Raw genomic sequence first — 17,480 nt, forward strand, 5'->3', positions numbered from 1 at the left:
GTGGTGCCCCTGTCCGGGAGCGGGCACAGACCATGGAGACCTGCGGTGGATTGGGGTGATGTGCACGTCAGGAGCCGTGGGCGCCCCCACCATCCCTGCTGGCGTCTGTCTGCGACTTCCTTGTTGCCCGGTTCCCCCCACCTGGAGAGCCCTGGTCCTGGAGGCCCCTGGCACCCGGTGTGTGCTGGGAGCCTGGGGTGATGTAGGACCCTCGGGCACAGAGCTGCCGTCGGCCATGTCCGCTGGGCCCCGGCCCACGCTCCTGGGGGTTTCTGGGCACAGTCACTGCGTCCTTGGCCACAGGGACTCCACTTGGCTTTCCAACCCTGAGATTTCAAGCCTGTTGCAGTTTCCATGGAGACAGGCCTGGTGAGAAGCTGTTGGTTTCCCAGGAGCCCTGAGGTCTGGGTGGGGCCACGCTGGTCAGTGTTGCTGCATCCACGTGATTTCCTGCTTTGTGAGGATGCTCTTGTGGTTCTGACCCGTCACCATCCAGCACCAGGTACAGGGAACTTTATGCTGTTAGAGCTTTTCTGGAAAGTCTCAGATTACTTCAAAATGAAAGGTCAGAAACAGAAAGCATCTCCTTACATAGAAACATTCACCTTTAAAAAATTCTGGGTGAGCCTGACTCTGTTCTCGAGTCTCCTTCCTCGAGCCTTGGCAGGAACATGCTGAGATTTGTGCACTTTAATTTTTTAGTATCATTTGGCTGCGCCGAGTCTTAGCTGCCTCGTTGCAGCCTGTGGGATCTAGTTCCCTGACCAGGGGTGGGACCAGGGCCCCTGCCTCCAGAGCCGCTGGAGCACCAGGGCGTCCTCAGCCTGCGCCTTTTGTCGCCTGTGTTGCAGACCGAGTCTACGTGGGGCCGGGGCAGCTGTATCAAGACCTGCAAAACTTGCTGCATGACCTCAGCGTCATCGGTCACATCACTCAGCTGGTTGGAAACCTCAAAGGAAACTATCAGGTGACAGCCGAACCTTGGGTTCAAATTCTGTTTTAGTCTCTAAACCATCGTCAGCATGGCTGCCACCACCCACAAGGGAGGACTGGAGTTACTCCAAGCTTTGATCTGACTGTCGGTGTCTCCTGTTTCTGAGGAGCTGAAGCCTTCCAGTGTAACCATCTTCGCCTTGAGGCTGACTCGAGCCTCAGTTCTCTTAGAAACGTCCTGGCACCATGTGACCCTCCTCCCAAGGGGCCTTTTTCCTGACGTGAGAAGTGTCACTGGTCTCCCTGGGTCTTTCACTTCACGGCATCGCTTTTTTCCTCTCCCTCGGTTTGGTGCTGTCTTACTAACACTTTTGTGCGCTTGTGCGTCTCCTCCTAGAACCTGAACCCGTTGGTGGCCCAGGACTGGATGTCTGGCTTACAGAGGCTGATTCTGAAGAAGGAAGAAGAGATCCGTGCGGCCGACTGCTGTCGCGTGCAGTTGCAGCTCCCGGGGAAGCAGGACAAGTTAGTGGGCCTCAGCGGGCAGCCTGCAAGCTCGGGCCTCTGTCCCAACCTGCTCGTCTTCGCGGTTCAGGGACCGTATCCTACAGGCAGGCCCCGGGACTGGATTTCACGTGTTGGAGCCCACTTGCGGAGTGAACGGCCTTCCCTTCTCCCTGCAGGTCCGGCCGGCCGACTTTCTTCACCGCCGTGTTCAACACCTTCACTCCCGCCATCAAGGAGTCCTGGATCAACAGCCTGCAGATGGCCAAGCTCGCCCTGGGTAAGACGGGTTGAGGTCAGCTGATGAAACGAGGGGTGGCATGCGTTCCTCTTATGATGGGTGCACGCCCGGGAGGGTAAGCCCGCGGCTGGGAAGGAAGCTTGAGAAGGGGTTTGTCCGGTCACCCGCAAGAACGTCCTCACCTCTGTCCGTTCTCTCCGGCGGCTGCAGAGGAGGAGAACCACCTGGGCTGGTTTTGCGTGGAGGACGACGGGAACCAGATCAGGAAGGAGAGACACCCACTCCTCCTGGGACACATGCCCGTGACAGTGGCCAAGCAGCAGGAGTTCAAGGTGGGGCCTGGGCAGCCTTGGGTGTGGCCTCTGGTCTGGCGTGTGTAGAGATCCTGCAGAATTGGGGTGCTTCAGGCCAGAGCCTGCTCGTTTCGGCCGCTGCCCTGCCCTCCTCCCAGGCCCCTCGCACGGCAGCTGGGCTCCCACGTGGGTCATAGTTGGGGCCCTCTGCCGGCCTGGGGTGTGGGGCCCACTCTTTACTGAAGCAAACCCATCTCCAGGTGGCCTTGTACTGGTGTGCCTGTGCTGTGCACTCAGGCACTATGACCAGTGACTGCTGTGAGCTCTGAGACACGTGGTTGTATCTTTCTTTAAGAGACATGTTACTATTTCCCATGTGGTCTCTGGCCGACACTCAGACCTGGAGCTTCCTCGGTTTACGGGGACTCCTGCAGTGGTAGAGCCCGCTCCCTAGGAGAGGCATGGGCCTGTCGATGTGGCCTCCCCCGTGGGGATGCAGCCCCCGGGCACACTGAGGTGTTTGCTTCTAAAAACGAAATCTCTACAACTCATACATCCATCTTTTCCTCTCTTAGTCTTTGTCATTTCCGTGGCTTATGTCAGACACTGTTATCTGTTAAAAGACTTGCCTTCCAGCCTCCTCTGTGTCCCATTTTAAATTTGAGTCTTTGATTGTATTCCCCTTTAGATTGAATGTGCTGTTTATAATCCTGAGCCGTACCTGAATAACGAGAATCAGTCAGACTCATTTTCCGTGGCTCACGGTTTCCTGTGGGTAAGACGCCTTTGTTTGTTTTTAATTCAGGTTTGTGAAGAATCTATATCCACAATTAATGAGATGAAAAAATGGCAGGGCCGTCCCGTAGATTGCTGTTACTGGTCAGTGCGCGATAAACATGGAAGTCCCGGATGAGAAAAGGACAATCCTAGAGTGAAATGTTTCTCTTTTTTCTTTTTCCAGTAAAACTTCTCCAGATTAATTTCAGTCCAAAGACAACTAACTTAAATAATAGAAGTATTTAAATGTTTTTTTTTTCCTTTCAACTGGGGCAGTTCTCACCCCTTTTCTCCTCTTTTTATATCCTTGTTTTCTTAGGTAAGGCCTGGTTTAAGATTGATTCTAGTCTGTATTTCCAGACTTTGAATTACATATCAATGGGCCTCTACTGTGGTGCTAGGTGTTCAGGTTTTAAAGGATGTAAATGTGACTTTTACAAGAGCAAAACTTCTCTCGTTGCTTAAGTAAAGGAAAAGGTTAACTAACAACACAGAGGGTGGCAGAGGGAGCATACGTGGAAGGTCATTCAACACTGTTGGGAGCTGGTTCCACTCCAGAGCTGGGTCTCGTTGTGGCCTTGGGGGGTCCGCTGTGCAGGTACCGTGGGAGCCCCCCCCTGCTCACTTCTGCCCCCGACCCCCAGATTGGCAGCTGTACCAGTCAGATGGGCCAGATCGCCATCGTCTCCTTCCACAACTCCAGCCCCAAGGTCATCGAGTGCTTCAACGTGGAGTCCCGCGTGCTGTGCATGGTGTACGTGCCCGCCGAGGACAGGCCCCGCGAGCCCGAGGGCGGCGGCCGGGTGTTGGGCGTGCCCGCCGTCTGCCTGGGAACGGAGGAGGGCAGGTGAGCGCCTCCCCCCGCCCTGGGCCTTGCCACTGCCCCTCCCTGGCGGCTCTGCTGGGGTCTGTGCAGTGAGGGTGGAGCAGGCTGGGACTCGGACTCTGAAGGAGCCCGTGTGTGGGACGTTCCCGGGGAACCCCAGGGAGCGGCAGCACCTGACAGGGAGAGTTCTAGTTCCTGCTGCCCTTTGCCACGGACGCGCTTGCTGCTGATTCATGTTTCTAAGTGCACATCACTCTTAGACTTCAGGATGAAACAGTTGTGCTCTGTGTTAACCTCACACTGAGCATCGTTCAGAGTTTAAAGGGAAGTTGCGTTGACTTTCCTAGTGTGAAGTACCTAGATCTGTAGGAAGAACTAGGCTTAAAAAAGAACCCAGAACTTGTCTTTTAAAAGAGAAGAGAGAGAGCAGAGGGTCAGCAGCCTTTTCACTGCAACCAGGTGTTTGCAGAAGGAGCGGGAGGTGGGGAAGGGCAGGCTGGGGTGGACAGGGTTCTCCTGCTTGGTGGTCGCGCCCTTCCATGTGAGCAAGCGCCCACCGGGTGATGCATCTCTCAGCATCTCCATCTACAAGAGCAGCCAGGGCTGCAAGAAGGTGCGGCTGCAGCACTTCTTCACCCCGGAGAAGTCCACGGTCATGAGCCTGGCCTGCACAGCCCAGAGCCTATACGCCGGCCTGGTCAACGGCGCCGTGGCCGTCTACGCCAGAGCGGATGGTGAGTGTCCTGGGGCGCGCCTGCGCAGAGGATAGTGAGTGTCCCGGGGCGCGCCTGCGCAGAGGATGGTGAGTGTCCCGGGGTGCGCCTGCGCAGAGGTGTCACTGCTGCATCTGGGGTAGGGGTGGTTCACTCCGGGCCAAACGGCAGTCCCATCAGTACCTGCCACCCCGCATCCCGAGGCTCCCGTGACTCAGTCGGTCCTGAAGGGAGGACGTAGACAGAAGCCGGCCGCCCGGCACAGCGCTCGCTGTTGGGTTAGGGTCAGGGTTAGGCCGCCCAGCACAGCGCCCGCTGTTGGGTTAGGGTCAGGGTTAGGCCGCCCGGCACAGCGCCCACTGTTGGGTTAGGGTCAGGCCGCCCGGCACAGCGCCTGCTGTTGGGTTAGGGTCAGGGTTAGGCCGCCCGGCACAGCGCCAGCTGTTGCACACACTTCACTGCGTCCCAGAGCAGAAGCCCGCGGCCCCGGGTAGGGGTGGGTTAAGGCCCGCGCTGAACTCCTGCAGAGGATGAGCGGTGCAGCAGGATCCGGGGCCCCTCAGTGAGGTTTCACTCTGCAGAGGACCCATTGTTTCGCTCCTGCTTGGTGTGATTTCGTGTTTAAATACACATGTATTTAGAATCACATTAGTGCTTATCATGGGATTCTCTCTGCCTTTCTTCTCTGCAACCTTTGTTCAGCATTACTCAAGTTGTTTTTTCTGCTGCTCCAGTAGAGTTTAAATTTCATGGAAACTATCGACTATTTGAAAGTTTGAAATGACTATGATATATCTGGTCTCCAATTTGATTTGGGGTGTCTGTGTCCATTTCTTCTAGTGTTACGAATTTATTCAGGCTTTATTTTTGTTTATTGGGTGAACTTAAACCTACCCCCCTCACCCTGCCCCCACAAAGTTTACTGAGATATGACTGACATATAACACTGTGTAAGTTTTAGGTACCGGAGAAGGCAATGGCACCCCACTCCAGTACTCTTGCCTGGAAAATCCCATGGATGGAGGAGCCTGGTAGGCTGCAGTCCATGAGGTCGCTGAGAGTCAGACATGACTGAGCGACTTCACTTTCACTTTTCACTTTCATGCATTAGAGAAGGAAATGGCAACCCCACTCCAGTGTTCTTGCCTGGAGAATCCCGGGGACGGGGGAGCCTGGTGGGCTGCTGTCCATGGGGTCACACAGAGTCAGAAATGACTGAAGTGACTTAGCAGCAGCAACAGCAAGTGTGAGATACACCGTGTCTCGACTTGATACACGTACATGTTACGAAGTGGTCACCACCACCTGCTAGCTCCCACCCCCATCACGTCACATGCTAGCCATTGCTCTTTTTGTTCTGAGAACATTTAAGGTCCTTTCTCTTAACAAATTTCAACTGTAACCATAATGCTGCACATTGGGTCCTCAGAACCTTTCGTCTTATAACTGCAGTCTGTGCCCTTTGGCCATCATCGCCCTGTCTCTGCCACCCCCAGCCCCTGGCAGCCCCCCTTCTGCTCTGAGTTTGGCTTTTTTAGATTCCGCATATAAGTGAGACCATAACAGTGTTTCCTTTTCTCTGACTCATTTCACTTAGCATTGAGTCCTGCTGGTCCATCCACGTTCTCACAAATGGCACGATTTCATTCTTTCTTATGGCTGAGTAATATTCCATTGTGTGTATACGTATCACGTTTTCTGTGTCTGTTCATCCATCAGCAGCTTAGGCTGCTTCTGTGTCTTGGCTGTTGTAAATGCTGCAGTGAACATTGAAGGGTGTGTATCATTTCAAAGTAGTGTTTCTGTTCTGTGTGGATTGATATGTGCCCAGCAGTGGTGTTGCTGGAGCGTGTGGTAGTTCTTTTCAGCTTTCTGAGGAACCTCCATACTGTTCTCCAAGGTGGCTGCACCAGCTTACATTCCCAGCAGCAGTGCACAAGGCTTGTCTTTTCTCTGCATCCTCACCAGTACTTGTTATTTGTTGTCTTTTTGTGATGGCCATTCTGACAGGTGTGAGGTGGTATCTCACTGCGGGTTTGGCTTATATTTCCCTGGTGATGCGTGATGCTGAGCATCTTTTTATGTACCTGTTGGCCATCTGTGTGTCGTCTTTGAAGAAATGTCAGTTTGAGAAACTGAATTGAATGAAATTGAAAGAAATATTTTCTTTCAAGATGGGTCCTGGAATTCCGAGCCTCAAACGGTGATTAAGTTAGGCGTCCTCCCAGTTCGAAGTCTGCTCTTGATGGAAGACACACTGTGGGCGGCGTCTGGAGGTCAAGTTTTCATCATCAGTGTGGAGACTCTTGCCGTGGAGGTAAGTTGTTTTAAGTGGTGACACCGTGTGGGAAAGATACCATGCACCAGTGCACTGACTTCCCAGGCGTGGCTGAAGCGTGCCCCTCACCTGTAGAAAGCTCAGGCAGCGTCTTGCCTGCGGCCACTGCGCTAAAGGGAGAGCCCTCCTAGTTTGGCGTGGGAAGAAGGATTAACTTGAGGATCCCACAGCCCTTTTCCAGCCACACCCAGGGGATAATTATGCATTGCGTACCCGCTGATTAGTATTAATGTTACTTTAAAAAATGTACTCGGTAGGAACATAGTAGGTAGTCTTCAGGGACATATGGAAGCTTAGTGTTTGATTGAAGAGATGTTTCGCGTCAGTGCGATAAACGGATTTGTTCAGTAGAGATGACAGCTGTTGGAGAAATCAGAGCTCGGTCTCAGACCCCGACTCTTTACCCTGGAGGCATTGTGGACGGAGGGACGTGAGAGCCCAAACAAAGCCACAGACACGAGGTGCCGACAGTGGGGTGTGCTGGCCGTTGGACCACAAGCCGCTCCTCCTTGTTTCTGAGGTGACCTCCCCGGGGCCCTCAGGACAGAGCCTCCTCAGGTGACAAAGGGTCAGCGCTCAGCAGGAGAGGAGACGGGGCTGATGGCAAGAGCGGAGGCAGGAGAGGAACCTGGCTTTGCCCGGTATTTCCTGTTTGTTCTTTATTTGGCTGTGCCGCACGGCTTGCAGGATTGCGGTTCCTCTACCAGGGATTGAACCCAGGGTCCTGGCAGTGAAGGCGCTGAGTCCCAGCCATTGGCCCTCCAGGGAGTCCCTGTCAGTGTTTGTGTAGTAACTTGTTTCTGCTTCTATGCATCTGCTCCTTCTTACTTCATGTACCTCAGGGTAGTAAGACACCCTCAGTGGGGCATGAAGAAGTCACTGACCACAGCGCCTGCACAGGAGGCTCATCAGCGTGGAAACCACTTGCTGGAACCACGTTTCTCTGCCGTGCACCGCAGCAGCATCCCCTTATCAGTCAGCTTGTGAGAGTCAGAGTTCGCATCCCAGCTCAGCCCCACACTGCACGGTGGTCGTATTTCGATTTCTTTTCACACAGAAGGAATAATAATATAACAACCCTTCATTAGAAGAGGGTCCCCAACCTCCAGGGTCTAGTGCCTGCTGACCTGAGGTGCAGCTGACGTGATACTAGAGTAGCAGGCACAGTAAATGGAATGCACTTGTCCCATTCCGAAACTACCCCCCTCCGCCCGAGGAAAAATTGTCTTCCATGAAATCGCTCCTGGCGCCAACATGCTGGGCACTGCTGCTTTAGGACACTTCTCCAAAACCAGTGCATTAATTTTGTCATACGTTCATACCAAAAGCCGGAAAGATGGTTTCTGTAGCCACCACCAGGGCAATTCCAGGGTAACGTAACAGTACGACCTTATAATCCTCAGAATATATTCCATTCAAAAATTCCAAAGAGTGTATGCTGTAAATCTCGGATACTCAGAAATAGTATGTTTGGATTTAAGTAAGAGCCTCCTTTCTGTGCATTTTTAGTACCAAAATGAGTAGATGTATTTATATAGAGAGAAGCTGTTATGAAAAGATGTAATTTGTCCTGTGGTTCCGTCGTGCAGGGAGACCACAGTGGGCTGCTGGTGTAGCCCTAGAGATCTGAATCACGGTGGTCTCCACCCTCTTTGGTCGGGGGTGAGGGTGTAGGGTAAATGTGGGCAGCTGCTGCTGGGAGAGTTCCCGGAGGTGCCATGGGCAGTCACGGCGTGCTGCTGTGATGTTCATGAGGCTGCACTCTTTCTGGATTGGGTCAATCAGAAGGTGAGATACGATGTACATTCGGAAGGAAAGGGTGTCTGAGGTTCAGCAGCATACGAGTGTGCTTGCAGTGACCTTTGCTCGGCAGTGGTTGGCCCAGTTCCAGGTGGTGGCAGTTCTGCAGGGCCAGCTCAGTGTCATGGTGCTGCCGTGGGCAGGCCGTGTGCCCAGTGCTGTGGGAATAGAATTCCCCACCTGCCCGCCATTGGGTCAGGGAGAGCAGACGGGGAACCATGAATGCTCAGTATACGAAATGGAGCTGCATTGCATGGATTTGGGAGTCAGGCTTCTTCCTCCTTCCCAGCTACGAGAGCCTCCTTTTTGGGACTCATTTCATGCCTTTTAGGAAAACGTCAAGCTTTGGGAACACGGCCGCAGCTCGGAAGGTAGCCTGACGCTTGGGAGCACGCGGAATGTTCCGGGCTCTGCGGGTGCTAACCACGCAGCTTTGTGTCTGGGAGCCATGGTTTAATTTCAGTCTCAGTTTTCTTACAGGAGCTGTTTCCATTAAGGCCTGTTCTTCCTTACTCTTGATTTTCTGCAATGTGCAGTACTACTGACTGCAGACAGACAGAAGGAAAGAAGGACAAAAAGCTTTCCTTCTACCTCCACCCCTGATGCTGAAGGGGAAAATGGGAAGAATGAAACGGAAAAGTTATAAAGGTAGCAGAGTGTTGCCTGAGTTGATGTGTCTCTTTTGAGTTAATTCCTGTCACTCTGTGGAAAGACGAAACGCAGGGCACAGCGGGGACAGTGCTGAGTCCATGGGTGGGCCGGTTCTGAGACACCCACTGAGGGTCGGGACCCTGCCCCTCCAGAGGCCTTTGGTGTCGGGAGCCTCATGATATCATGGTAGAAGGGGACTTAGGTGCCCTGTTGCCGAAACTTCCCGTTTTCAAACAGAAGACCTGGCTTCTGAGACAGCGGGAGGCAAGCCGAGTGTCCTGAGATGAGCTCTTACTCGCACTGTCCGTCACGCAGGGAGCCGTGTCCTGTGCTCACCACGTGCAGGTGCCGTGCAGAGCGCCGGCACACGGGGAGAACTCAGGGGCGGGTCACGGTGCCCAGGGTGGGTGAGGGCGATGCTGGCCGCCGGCCCTGGGGGGCATGTCCGGGTGAGGACAGCTGTGGGTCTGCCAGGCCCCACGTCCTGCCTCTTAAGAAGCCAGCTGTCAGGCATTGCACCAGGCAGGGGCCCTCTGAGTGGGGACCTGACCCCCAAAGCGGCCCTGTCTGGAGGAGGGGGCGGGCTTCCCCAGAAGGAAGGACACACAGCGTCCCAGGGCAGGGCTGATAGGGACGTGAGCAGGCGGTTCTGGGCCTTTCGGCCCAGAAACAGGCTGAGCGTGGGCATGGGGGTGTGAGGGGCACAGGCTGGGCTGGGGCTCAGAGTCCTCGCCTGGGTTCAGGGGCTGTCAGCCTCTGGCCCATCAAGGGCTTGGGGGCACGGCCTGCCTGGGCAGGGCTGGCAAGGCAGAGGCTGCGGCCACGAGGCGGTGCGCTGGGCTCTGTTTCTGGAACCAGCTGCCACGTGACCCTGAGCCCCGTGCTGTGCTCCGGAGGCCGTGGGTGGGCAGGGATTTAGACACCGACCAGAAGTGAGGAAATCTGTCTTCCCAGAGGATTTTCTGAGAGGCGTTGAGGGGAGGGGCATGAGGTTGGCCGCAGAAGAGGCACTGAGAGCGTTACCGCAGAGCTCCGTGGGAAAGTTCCCGTGCCTGTGGGTGGAGGGCAGCGGGGTGGGGACTGAGGCCCTTCTGGAGGGAACGAGGTGGCGTGGGCCCGCGGGGCCCAGTCGGGGGGGCACCAGGACCGGCCTGTGAGTTCCTCCTGGGAGACATGTGACCGGAGGACCCGCAGGACGGTGGTTCTGGAGAAGCAGCGGGCCTGCCCCAGGCTGGGCGGGGGTGGGACCGGCCGCCTCCCCAGACTGCGGCCTCCGGGCTCCCTGCAGAAGCCTCAGCACTGACGCTGAGACAGTCGCCCGCCAGAGGGCCGCAGGCATGGTGCTCCGTCAAGCTCTGGGAGCGTGGGGACGGCCCCGTGGCGCCCTGTTCCTCTCTGGGGGGCCCCCTGGCCCTGCCTCCCGGGGTGGCCCCGCTGTCCTGAGCTCTCCCTCGGAGGTGACCGGACATGGGAGGTCAGTGTCTGCACGCGGTCCGCAGGCCGGCCGCCCACTCTCTCGGCGGTGCACGGGGTGTGGGGTGACACCAGGCGCCCACTTCCTGCAGCCCCGTCTGGGCAGTGGGCTTCCTGAGGGGTCTGCGCCGGTTCTCAGAAGACGAGGACCAAGACCGTCCACTGGGAGGCCCGTCAGGAGAGAACCGCTGTGTCTGTCACGTGATGACGCAGGTGGGGCAGCCCAGCCCCTCCACAGGCTGCCAACAGAGTGCAAAGCCGACCCTCGGGAGGCAGGACACATTGACAGACCAGTCATGGACCTGCCAAGGATGTACATTAAACGGCTCAAGAGTCAGAGCAGGAATAAGTTCACAAGTGGACCAAGGCTCTGCATGGACCATTCCGCAGGGAAGATACCCAGTAGGCCCACGCACTCAGGGAAGGGCACACCACATCGTTAGTCTTCAAGGAAATACAGACTGAAGCGCCCGTGAGACACCGTGTCACCCCCACGGAGACAGCAGTGACAGCAGAGGAGCGCTGACGCGTGCCGCAGACGGCGTTGGGGAGCTGAGGCCCGAGTGCTGCTGGAGCGCAGGCTGTCCTTCCCCAGAAAGCGGACCGTGGGGTTCCGCGTGCGCTCAGGAGGGCCTCTCCCTGAGGACTCAGGACGCCTTCCTGACTGAGACGCCGGCCCAGCCTGCTGGCATGTTTAAATTGCACTTGTGATTATTGGGAGACTCTGTGGGAGGCGCACATGCGTGTTGGAGGGGCCTGCCTTCCGAGGGAACGTGTGGCTGTGGCTCGTGGTGGCGACAGAACTGTGTGCTCCAGCCACTGAGCGCCGCGGCTCCAGAATCTCGGTGGTGCCGGAGTTCTGGCTTTGGGGTGACCCCTGGCCATTCCTCCCCAGGCTCTGCAGCCCCTGTGCAGCGGCCTCAGAAACCCCCCAAGGTGTTCGGGGCCACCTTCACTTAAGACGGGGTGTGACGCCTAGGGACTGGAATCCCCACCCTACTAAAAGCGCACTCGCAGGTCCAGCTCGGGTGTGCCCGGCGGTGTGGGTGTGGCGGGAAGGTTTGCCAGCAGACCCTTCCCGTGTGTGTGCGAGGACGGTGCACGGCCTACGTCGCGGGTGGTGAACGCTCCTGCTCTCAGCACTTGAGGAGCAGCCCCAGGACAGGGGTGAACCTGCTGTCTACCCTTAGGGGGTCTTCAGTGACCTCTTTCCAGGGCAGGGAGTGGGGCAGGATTGTGATCCACTCTGGGCTAAGAGGGCTTCTGTGGGCATGCTGTTCCTTCGCTCCGAGTCTCTGGGCTTCACCCCGCCTGCCCCTCAGTCCTTGGCAGTGACCGCAGCTGCCCAGCACCAGCTGTCCACTGTGGGCACAGGGTGTGGGGGTCCTCCTGGGGTTCTCCCAGAGCAGGGCAGTCAGGGTGGAGGTGGGGACACGCTCAGCCCAGAGGCTCGGGGGGACCCGGTCAGCCAGAGCAGCAGCAGGTGGCCGTGCAGGGACCGGAGTGGGGGACGTGGAGGGGTGCTGAGAGCGGGCGAGCATCCTGCTGCCTCCCGGGTCTCCCCATGGGCAGTGCGGCCCCTCGCTCCCTTCACGTTGGGGCTGATGGGTCCACACGCGTCCAGGGCCTGCTGCTCAGCGCCCCTGGGTCTGGGGTGACAGTGCCCTCATGGCAGGTGGTTGACGGGAGGTGAGGTCTGGGGTGCTGGCTGGACACCGCACACAGATGGGGGGATGACAGGCCGCCTGAGACTCAGTGCGCAGCACCCGACGCCACACCGTGTCTGTTCCCTTGTCTCCGCAGGGCCAGCTGGAGGCCCACCAGGAGGAGGGCATGGTGGTCTCGCACATGGCCATCGCCGGCGTGGGCATCTGGGTCGCCTTCACCTCGGGATCCACGCTCCGCCTGTTCCACACGGAGACGCTCAAGCACCTGCAGGATGTCAACATTGCCACCCCCGTCCACCACATGCTGCCAGGTAGGGCCTCCCCAGGGCTGGGGCGCCACCCGCGTCCACCACATGCTGCCAGGTAGGGCCTCCCCAGGGCTGGGGCGCCACCCCCGTCCACCACATGCTGCCAGGTGGGGCCTCCCCAGGGCTGGGGCGCGGGGCCCAGCGGGGCGCCCTCCTCAGAGCCGAGGGTTGCGGACTGTTCCTTGTGGTCAGCAGGCCCCGGGGTCGGGGGTGGGCAGGACCTGAAGTAGAGGAGCGGAGGATGGGGGAGACTGGCCGGAGGCTGTGGGGGCCCTGGGGAGTCACAGGGCGGGCCCACTGGGCTCCACCAGCCCCAGGAAGGGAGGTGCTCCCACAGCGGGACTCAGAGCAGCCAGCATGCAGAGCAGGGGGGTGTGGGCTGCGTGTGTCGCGCGTGCGTGCGTGTGTATGTAGGCATGTGGCTATTATGTATGCACATGTGCTTGTCATGTATCAGCACGTGGCCCGTGTGTATGAGTATGTACATGCATGTAGCTAGTATGTACGTGAGTTGCCTGGCACGTGTGCATGTCTCAGCAGGCCTTCTGGAAGCATGCTCACACCTCAGGTGCGTCCTGTCCTTCTCCACATTGGCCGCCTCTCCTGGCTGCTGGCAGAGCAAAGGCCGCCCTGCGTGGTGTGAACGGATCTGTGTGGGCCCCCAGGCGCCGCAGCCCCCAGTCCCCGTGGGTCAGAGCCCAGCAGGCCCGTGGCCCGTGTGCGCTGGGCTGCGGGTGGGCCCCATCTCCCTCTCTCCCCATCCCCGCCTCTGGCTAATGCCCTGTGTCTTACCCACCAGCGTGGCTCCTGCTATCAGGCTCAGGACCACATGGCCTTGCCCACTGTCATGGGCCCGTGCCTGCCCACCTGCCCGCTCCGCCCCGCGTGCTCCAGGCCTGGGTCCTTTCCTCCTGAGCTGTGGCCCGTCGAGGCGGAGTCTCTGGTTGGCGTGGGCTCCATGTCAGTGTGTCGTGTGAGACATCCTCAGAAGCTCGGTGGTACCCGGGGGTTTGTGCTCTGTCTGCATCTCGTATTTTACTTCTGGATTTGGAGCCACCAGGTGTGGCAGGCCATGAGGAAAGTGGAAGTTAGAGCAGAACTCGGGTACACTGGCATGAGGCCGTGGCCTCACCGACAGCGTTGCCAAGATGTTCATATAGCTGTCTGCCGCGGGTCTGGTTCTCGGTGCACTGGTGATCTGGGAGCAGGGAACCCCTCTCGCGTGTCTTCTTGAATCGTCTTACCCTCGGGCCAGTGGTGCACAGTGAGTGCCTCGTGGTGTTCTGCCTGACACTCAGGCCTTCAGTCAGTGCACCACGGGTCTGTGGCATTGCAGCCACTGGGCTCCTGTCACCCTGGACACGCTTGTGTGGGCCTCATTCTACAGCTGTGTTCCTGAGGCCACTGAGTGGGCTTTGCTTTTTATGCAGAAACGGCAGTAACACGTAACCTGTCCCTTTGTGCTCTCTCGGAATGTGCAATCCCAGTAGGTTCTAGAAATGAAGACTTTCCAGGCGAGGAGGAATAAGAGTTGGAAAAAAATATATACAGTAACTCATGCCTGTTTTTGTCACAGTGTTGATGACCTGTTTAGTTTACGGGGGCTTGGCCGGCGCTCCTGTGGGCCAGGTCTGCGTGATGAGCCACCTCTTTCTGTCCTGTCTGGAGCTCACTCTGAGCACCGTTAGTGCCACACGTTTGCCATAAGCCGTGTCGGATTCAGCAGACGGTAGTGGCGCCTTGGGTCAGCACGCACGTTTGCAAGGGCAGCCGATCAGCCTTCCCAGCTCCCCTCTGGGGGTGGGGGGTTCTGGCCAAGGTTCAGAGGGTGGCGTGTCCTCTGGGTCACGAGGGACACCAGGATGCAGCTGTTTCCTGCTGTGTCCAGGGCGGCAGGGCGGGTGGAGCGTGCTGAGTGCGCGTCAGATCGGCCTTCGCAGGGCCCGGGCAGCGAACGCAGTGCCTTCCAGGGGTGACGCCACCAAATGAAACAGCCACGTTTTCTATCTAATCAAAAAGTCACTGTAGCTTTTCTAAGTCCCATCAATCACATCAGAAGGGAATTCAGCAACTTAAACCAGACTCGAGAGTAACTGTTTTTGAGCCAGGGAGCAGACTGAGATGCAGGCAGACATGCAGGTCCTAGTCATTGCCAGAGCCCCAGCCGCCCCCACAGGCACACGTTCAGGATCCTGGGAACTTTGTACACTAGCTTTTTAAAAACCACGTGCCTGTGTTTAGAAGTAAAACCAACGCTTTGGCTTCCGTAGCTGCTCTTTTCGTTTGGTGGTGGTTGTTGCTGCAAAAGTAATCATAAAGGGACTTCTGTAGATATGCTGACCTGCCTTTGGCTTTTGCGTTTAGACCATTCATTTTCACACTGTTTATCTAAGGGGAACTTCAGGTCAAATGCAGAAAAGCTGGAAATGACTCGTTTCTGGGGAACAGAAGGGTCCAGCTGTTCTTAAGCGTCCTCCTGGCTTCCTGGGAGCAGCCTGGACGGCTGGTCTCGCGCTCGAGTGCAGCGCTGAAGGGAGCCACTGGATGGCGCCTGGCTGAGCTCCTGCTGGAGGCGCTGCTGCTGGGGGCAGGGTCGCAGAGGGGTGGCCCTGAGCCCAGAGTCAGCCCTCCCTGGGACTCCAGAGTCTCGTCTCAGTATTTCCCAGAGCTGCCCAGACCTCAGGCATCTCCTGCCCACAGACCTCTGTGCAGCGTTCAGTTGTGTCTCTTCCCTGAGAGGCTTGGGGTGGGCTGCCCTGGGAGCCCGACCCACAGTGGGGTCTCTTCTGTGCAAGTGGGCCCTGGCTCACGGTGGCCGCTGTCTGACGTGTGTGTGTGTGTGTGCATGCGTGTGTGTGTGCGCGTGTGGCTCTGCCTGGAAGTAGATGGTATTCCTGCACGGCTCTGGGGGATGTGCTCGGCTCTGGAAGCGCCGGCCCAGTGGTGCCTAGAGTGTCATGCCTGGATTGTCCCTTGGCCGCGGCTGTGTGGTCCTGAGTGCAGCCGGGACGTACCCACTCCTCAGAGTCTTCCTCATCTGGCTGCAGCATCGCAGCGTGAGCTTAGGGCTCTGGCAACACCCGCTTTCCTGGGAGATGTGGCTTGGGGAGCACTCGGGGTGGGGGTCTGCAGTGTTTCTGGGCAGTTCCCGGGACTGCTGCCCCGGAGCTTGGGCTGCGGGCAGAAGCTCTCTTGTCCCCTCCGTCCAGGGCACCAGCGGCTGTCTGTGACCAGCCTGCTCGTCTGCCACGGCCTGCTGATGGTGGGCACCAGCCTGGGTGTCGTGGTGGCCCTGCCTGTCCCGCGTCTGCAGGGAATCCCCAAGGTGACCGGTAAGTGCACCCCACGCGTCTGCGTCTCTGGGGCCTCTTCTTGTCCCGGACGCTTACTGAACCCACGGGTCTGTGTCCAGCTGTGTCTTCACTTAGTATGAATTATCTCGGTGGCTTCTCGCTCTCCTTTCCTCCCACCCTTCTTTCCTTCATTTCGTCCTGTAAAGACTGTTTATCAACTTGAATCATCAGGTCATGCTTTTATTTTCCTGTTTCTGTCATCAGTGGTCCAGGGAGACCCTCCTCCTGAAAACATGTTTTCATGTTACCTTTTTCTCCATCTGTTAGTCTCTGTCTTGCTATATGCCTTTACTCAGTGAAGACGGATGCTGGTATGCTTTGCAGCAGAAGAGACCAGCAGCTGAGCAGGCTCGGTTGTGCTTTTGTGCAGTGTTGGGAGGAGCTCCAATAGGCACGGCCTTTTGGAAAGCACCTGGGTGTCAAGGACCTGAAGACACTCTAGCGTCAGCAGTCAGGTTTCCCCTTCAGGAGCCTGTCTCGGGAAGCAGCCAGATGGAGGAGCGGGCCTGATGCGGAAAGAGCAGGAAACGACCTGCGTGTCCAAGCTCAGGGCTGCGAGACGTGTCTCACCTCACTCGAGTACAGAGGGAGCAACAGCAACAGCAGAGAATGCTCTGAAGGGAATACACTTCTAAACAGAAGTTGGAAGGACACCCTGTTTTTTTCCATTCAGTTCAGTTACTCAGTCGTGTCTGACTCTTTGCGACCTCATGGACTGGGCACGCCAGGCCTCCCTGTCCATCACCAGCTCACAGAGTTTACTCAAACTCATGTCCATTGAGTTGGTGATGCCATCCAACCATCTCAACCTATGTCGTCCCCTTCTCCTCCCGCCTTCAATCTTTCCCAGCATCAGGGTCTTTTCAAATGAGTCTGTTCTTCGCATCAGGTGGCCAAAGTAATGGAGTTTCAGCTTCAACGTCAGTCCTTCCAATGAACATTCAGGACTGATCTCCTTTAGGATGGACTGGTTGGATCTCCTTGCAGTCCAAAAAATTCTCAAGAGTCTTCTCCCTAACACCACAATTCTAAAGCATCAATTCTTTGGTGCTCACCTTTCTTTATAGTTCAGCTCTCACATCCATAGGGGATTACTAGAAAACCATAGTTTTGACTAGGTGGACCTTTGTAGGCAAAATAATGTCTCTGCTTGTTAATATGCTGTCTAGGTTGGCCATAACTTTTCTTCCAAGGAGTAAGCATCGTTGAATTTCATGGCTGCAGTCACCATCTGCAGTGATTTTGGAGCCCCCCAAAATAATCTATCACTGTTTCCATTGTTTCCACATCTATTTGCCATTAAGTGATGGAACCGGATGCCATGATCTTAGTTTTCTGACTGTTGAGCTTTAAGCCAACTTTTTGACTCTCTTCTTTCACTTTCATCAAGAGATTCTTTAGTTCTTCTTCGCTTTCTGCTGTAAGGGTGGTGTCATCTGCATATCTGAGATTATTGATATTTTTCCTGGCAATCTTGATTCTAGCTTGTACTTCATCTAGCCTTATTCTTTTACCCAAATGAAACTTTACCTTCTCCATTTGTTATATGAGATGTCTCTTTACTACAGGATGGTGGACAGGTAGTGGGAGAGGATGGAGTAAA

At 56.5% G+C, this 17,480-nt stretch overlaps 1 protein-coding gene across 11 annotated transcripts in view; it reads left to right on the forward strand.

The window, feature by feature from the left end:
- Window positions 1–17,480, forward strand: part of ARHGEF10 (Rho guanine nucleotide exchange factor 10) — a 62,044-nt gene that overhangs the window by 42,379 nt on the left and 2,185 nt on the right. For 4 of the 11 annotated variants that reach the window (XR_015156482.1, XR_015156483.1, XR_015156484.1 and 1 more), the window contains 11 exons: window positions 852–967; window positions 1,331–1,458; window positions 1,617–1,717; window positions 1,889–2,010; window positions 2,660–2,746; window positions 3,393–3,595; window positions 4,151–4,308; window positions 6,462–6,604; window positions 8,895–9,073; window positions 12,353–12,527; window positions 15,734–15,856. Coding sequence is in view for 7 of the 11 variants with exons in the window: in XM_086381017.1 (XP_086237143.1) it covers window positions 852–967; window positions 1,331–1,458; window positions 1,617–1,717; window positions 1,889–2,010; window positions 2,660–2,746; window positions 3,393–3,595; window positions 4,151–4,308; window positions 6,462–6,604; window positions 12,353–12,527; window positions 15,734–15,856; window positions 16,248–16,387 (1,496 nt within the window). In the remaining 4 variants the exon portion in view is untranslated. Of the gene's footprint in view, window positions 1–851; window positions 968–1,330; window positions 1,459–1,616; window positions 1,718–1,888; window positions 2,011–2,659; window positions 2,747–3,392; window positions 3,596–4,150; window positions 4,309–6,461; window positions 6,605–8,894; window positions 9,074–12,352; window positions 12,528–15,733; window positions 15,857–16,247; window positions 17,351–17,480 lie in introns of those variants that run through there. The other 7 variants (XM_086381013.1, XM_086381014.1, XM_086381015.1 and 4 more) reach the window with 2 other exon arrangements.

The sequence above is a fragment of the Bos grunniens genome, chromosome 27, assembly GCF_055505025.1.
Source record: "Bos grunniens cultivar Pamir isolate PY7600 chromosome 27, Bosgru_T2T1.0, whole genome shotgun sequence".
NCBI lineage: Eukaryota > Metazoa > Chordata > Mammalia > Artiodactyla > Bovidae > Bos > Bos grunniens.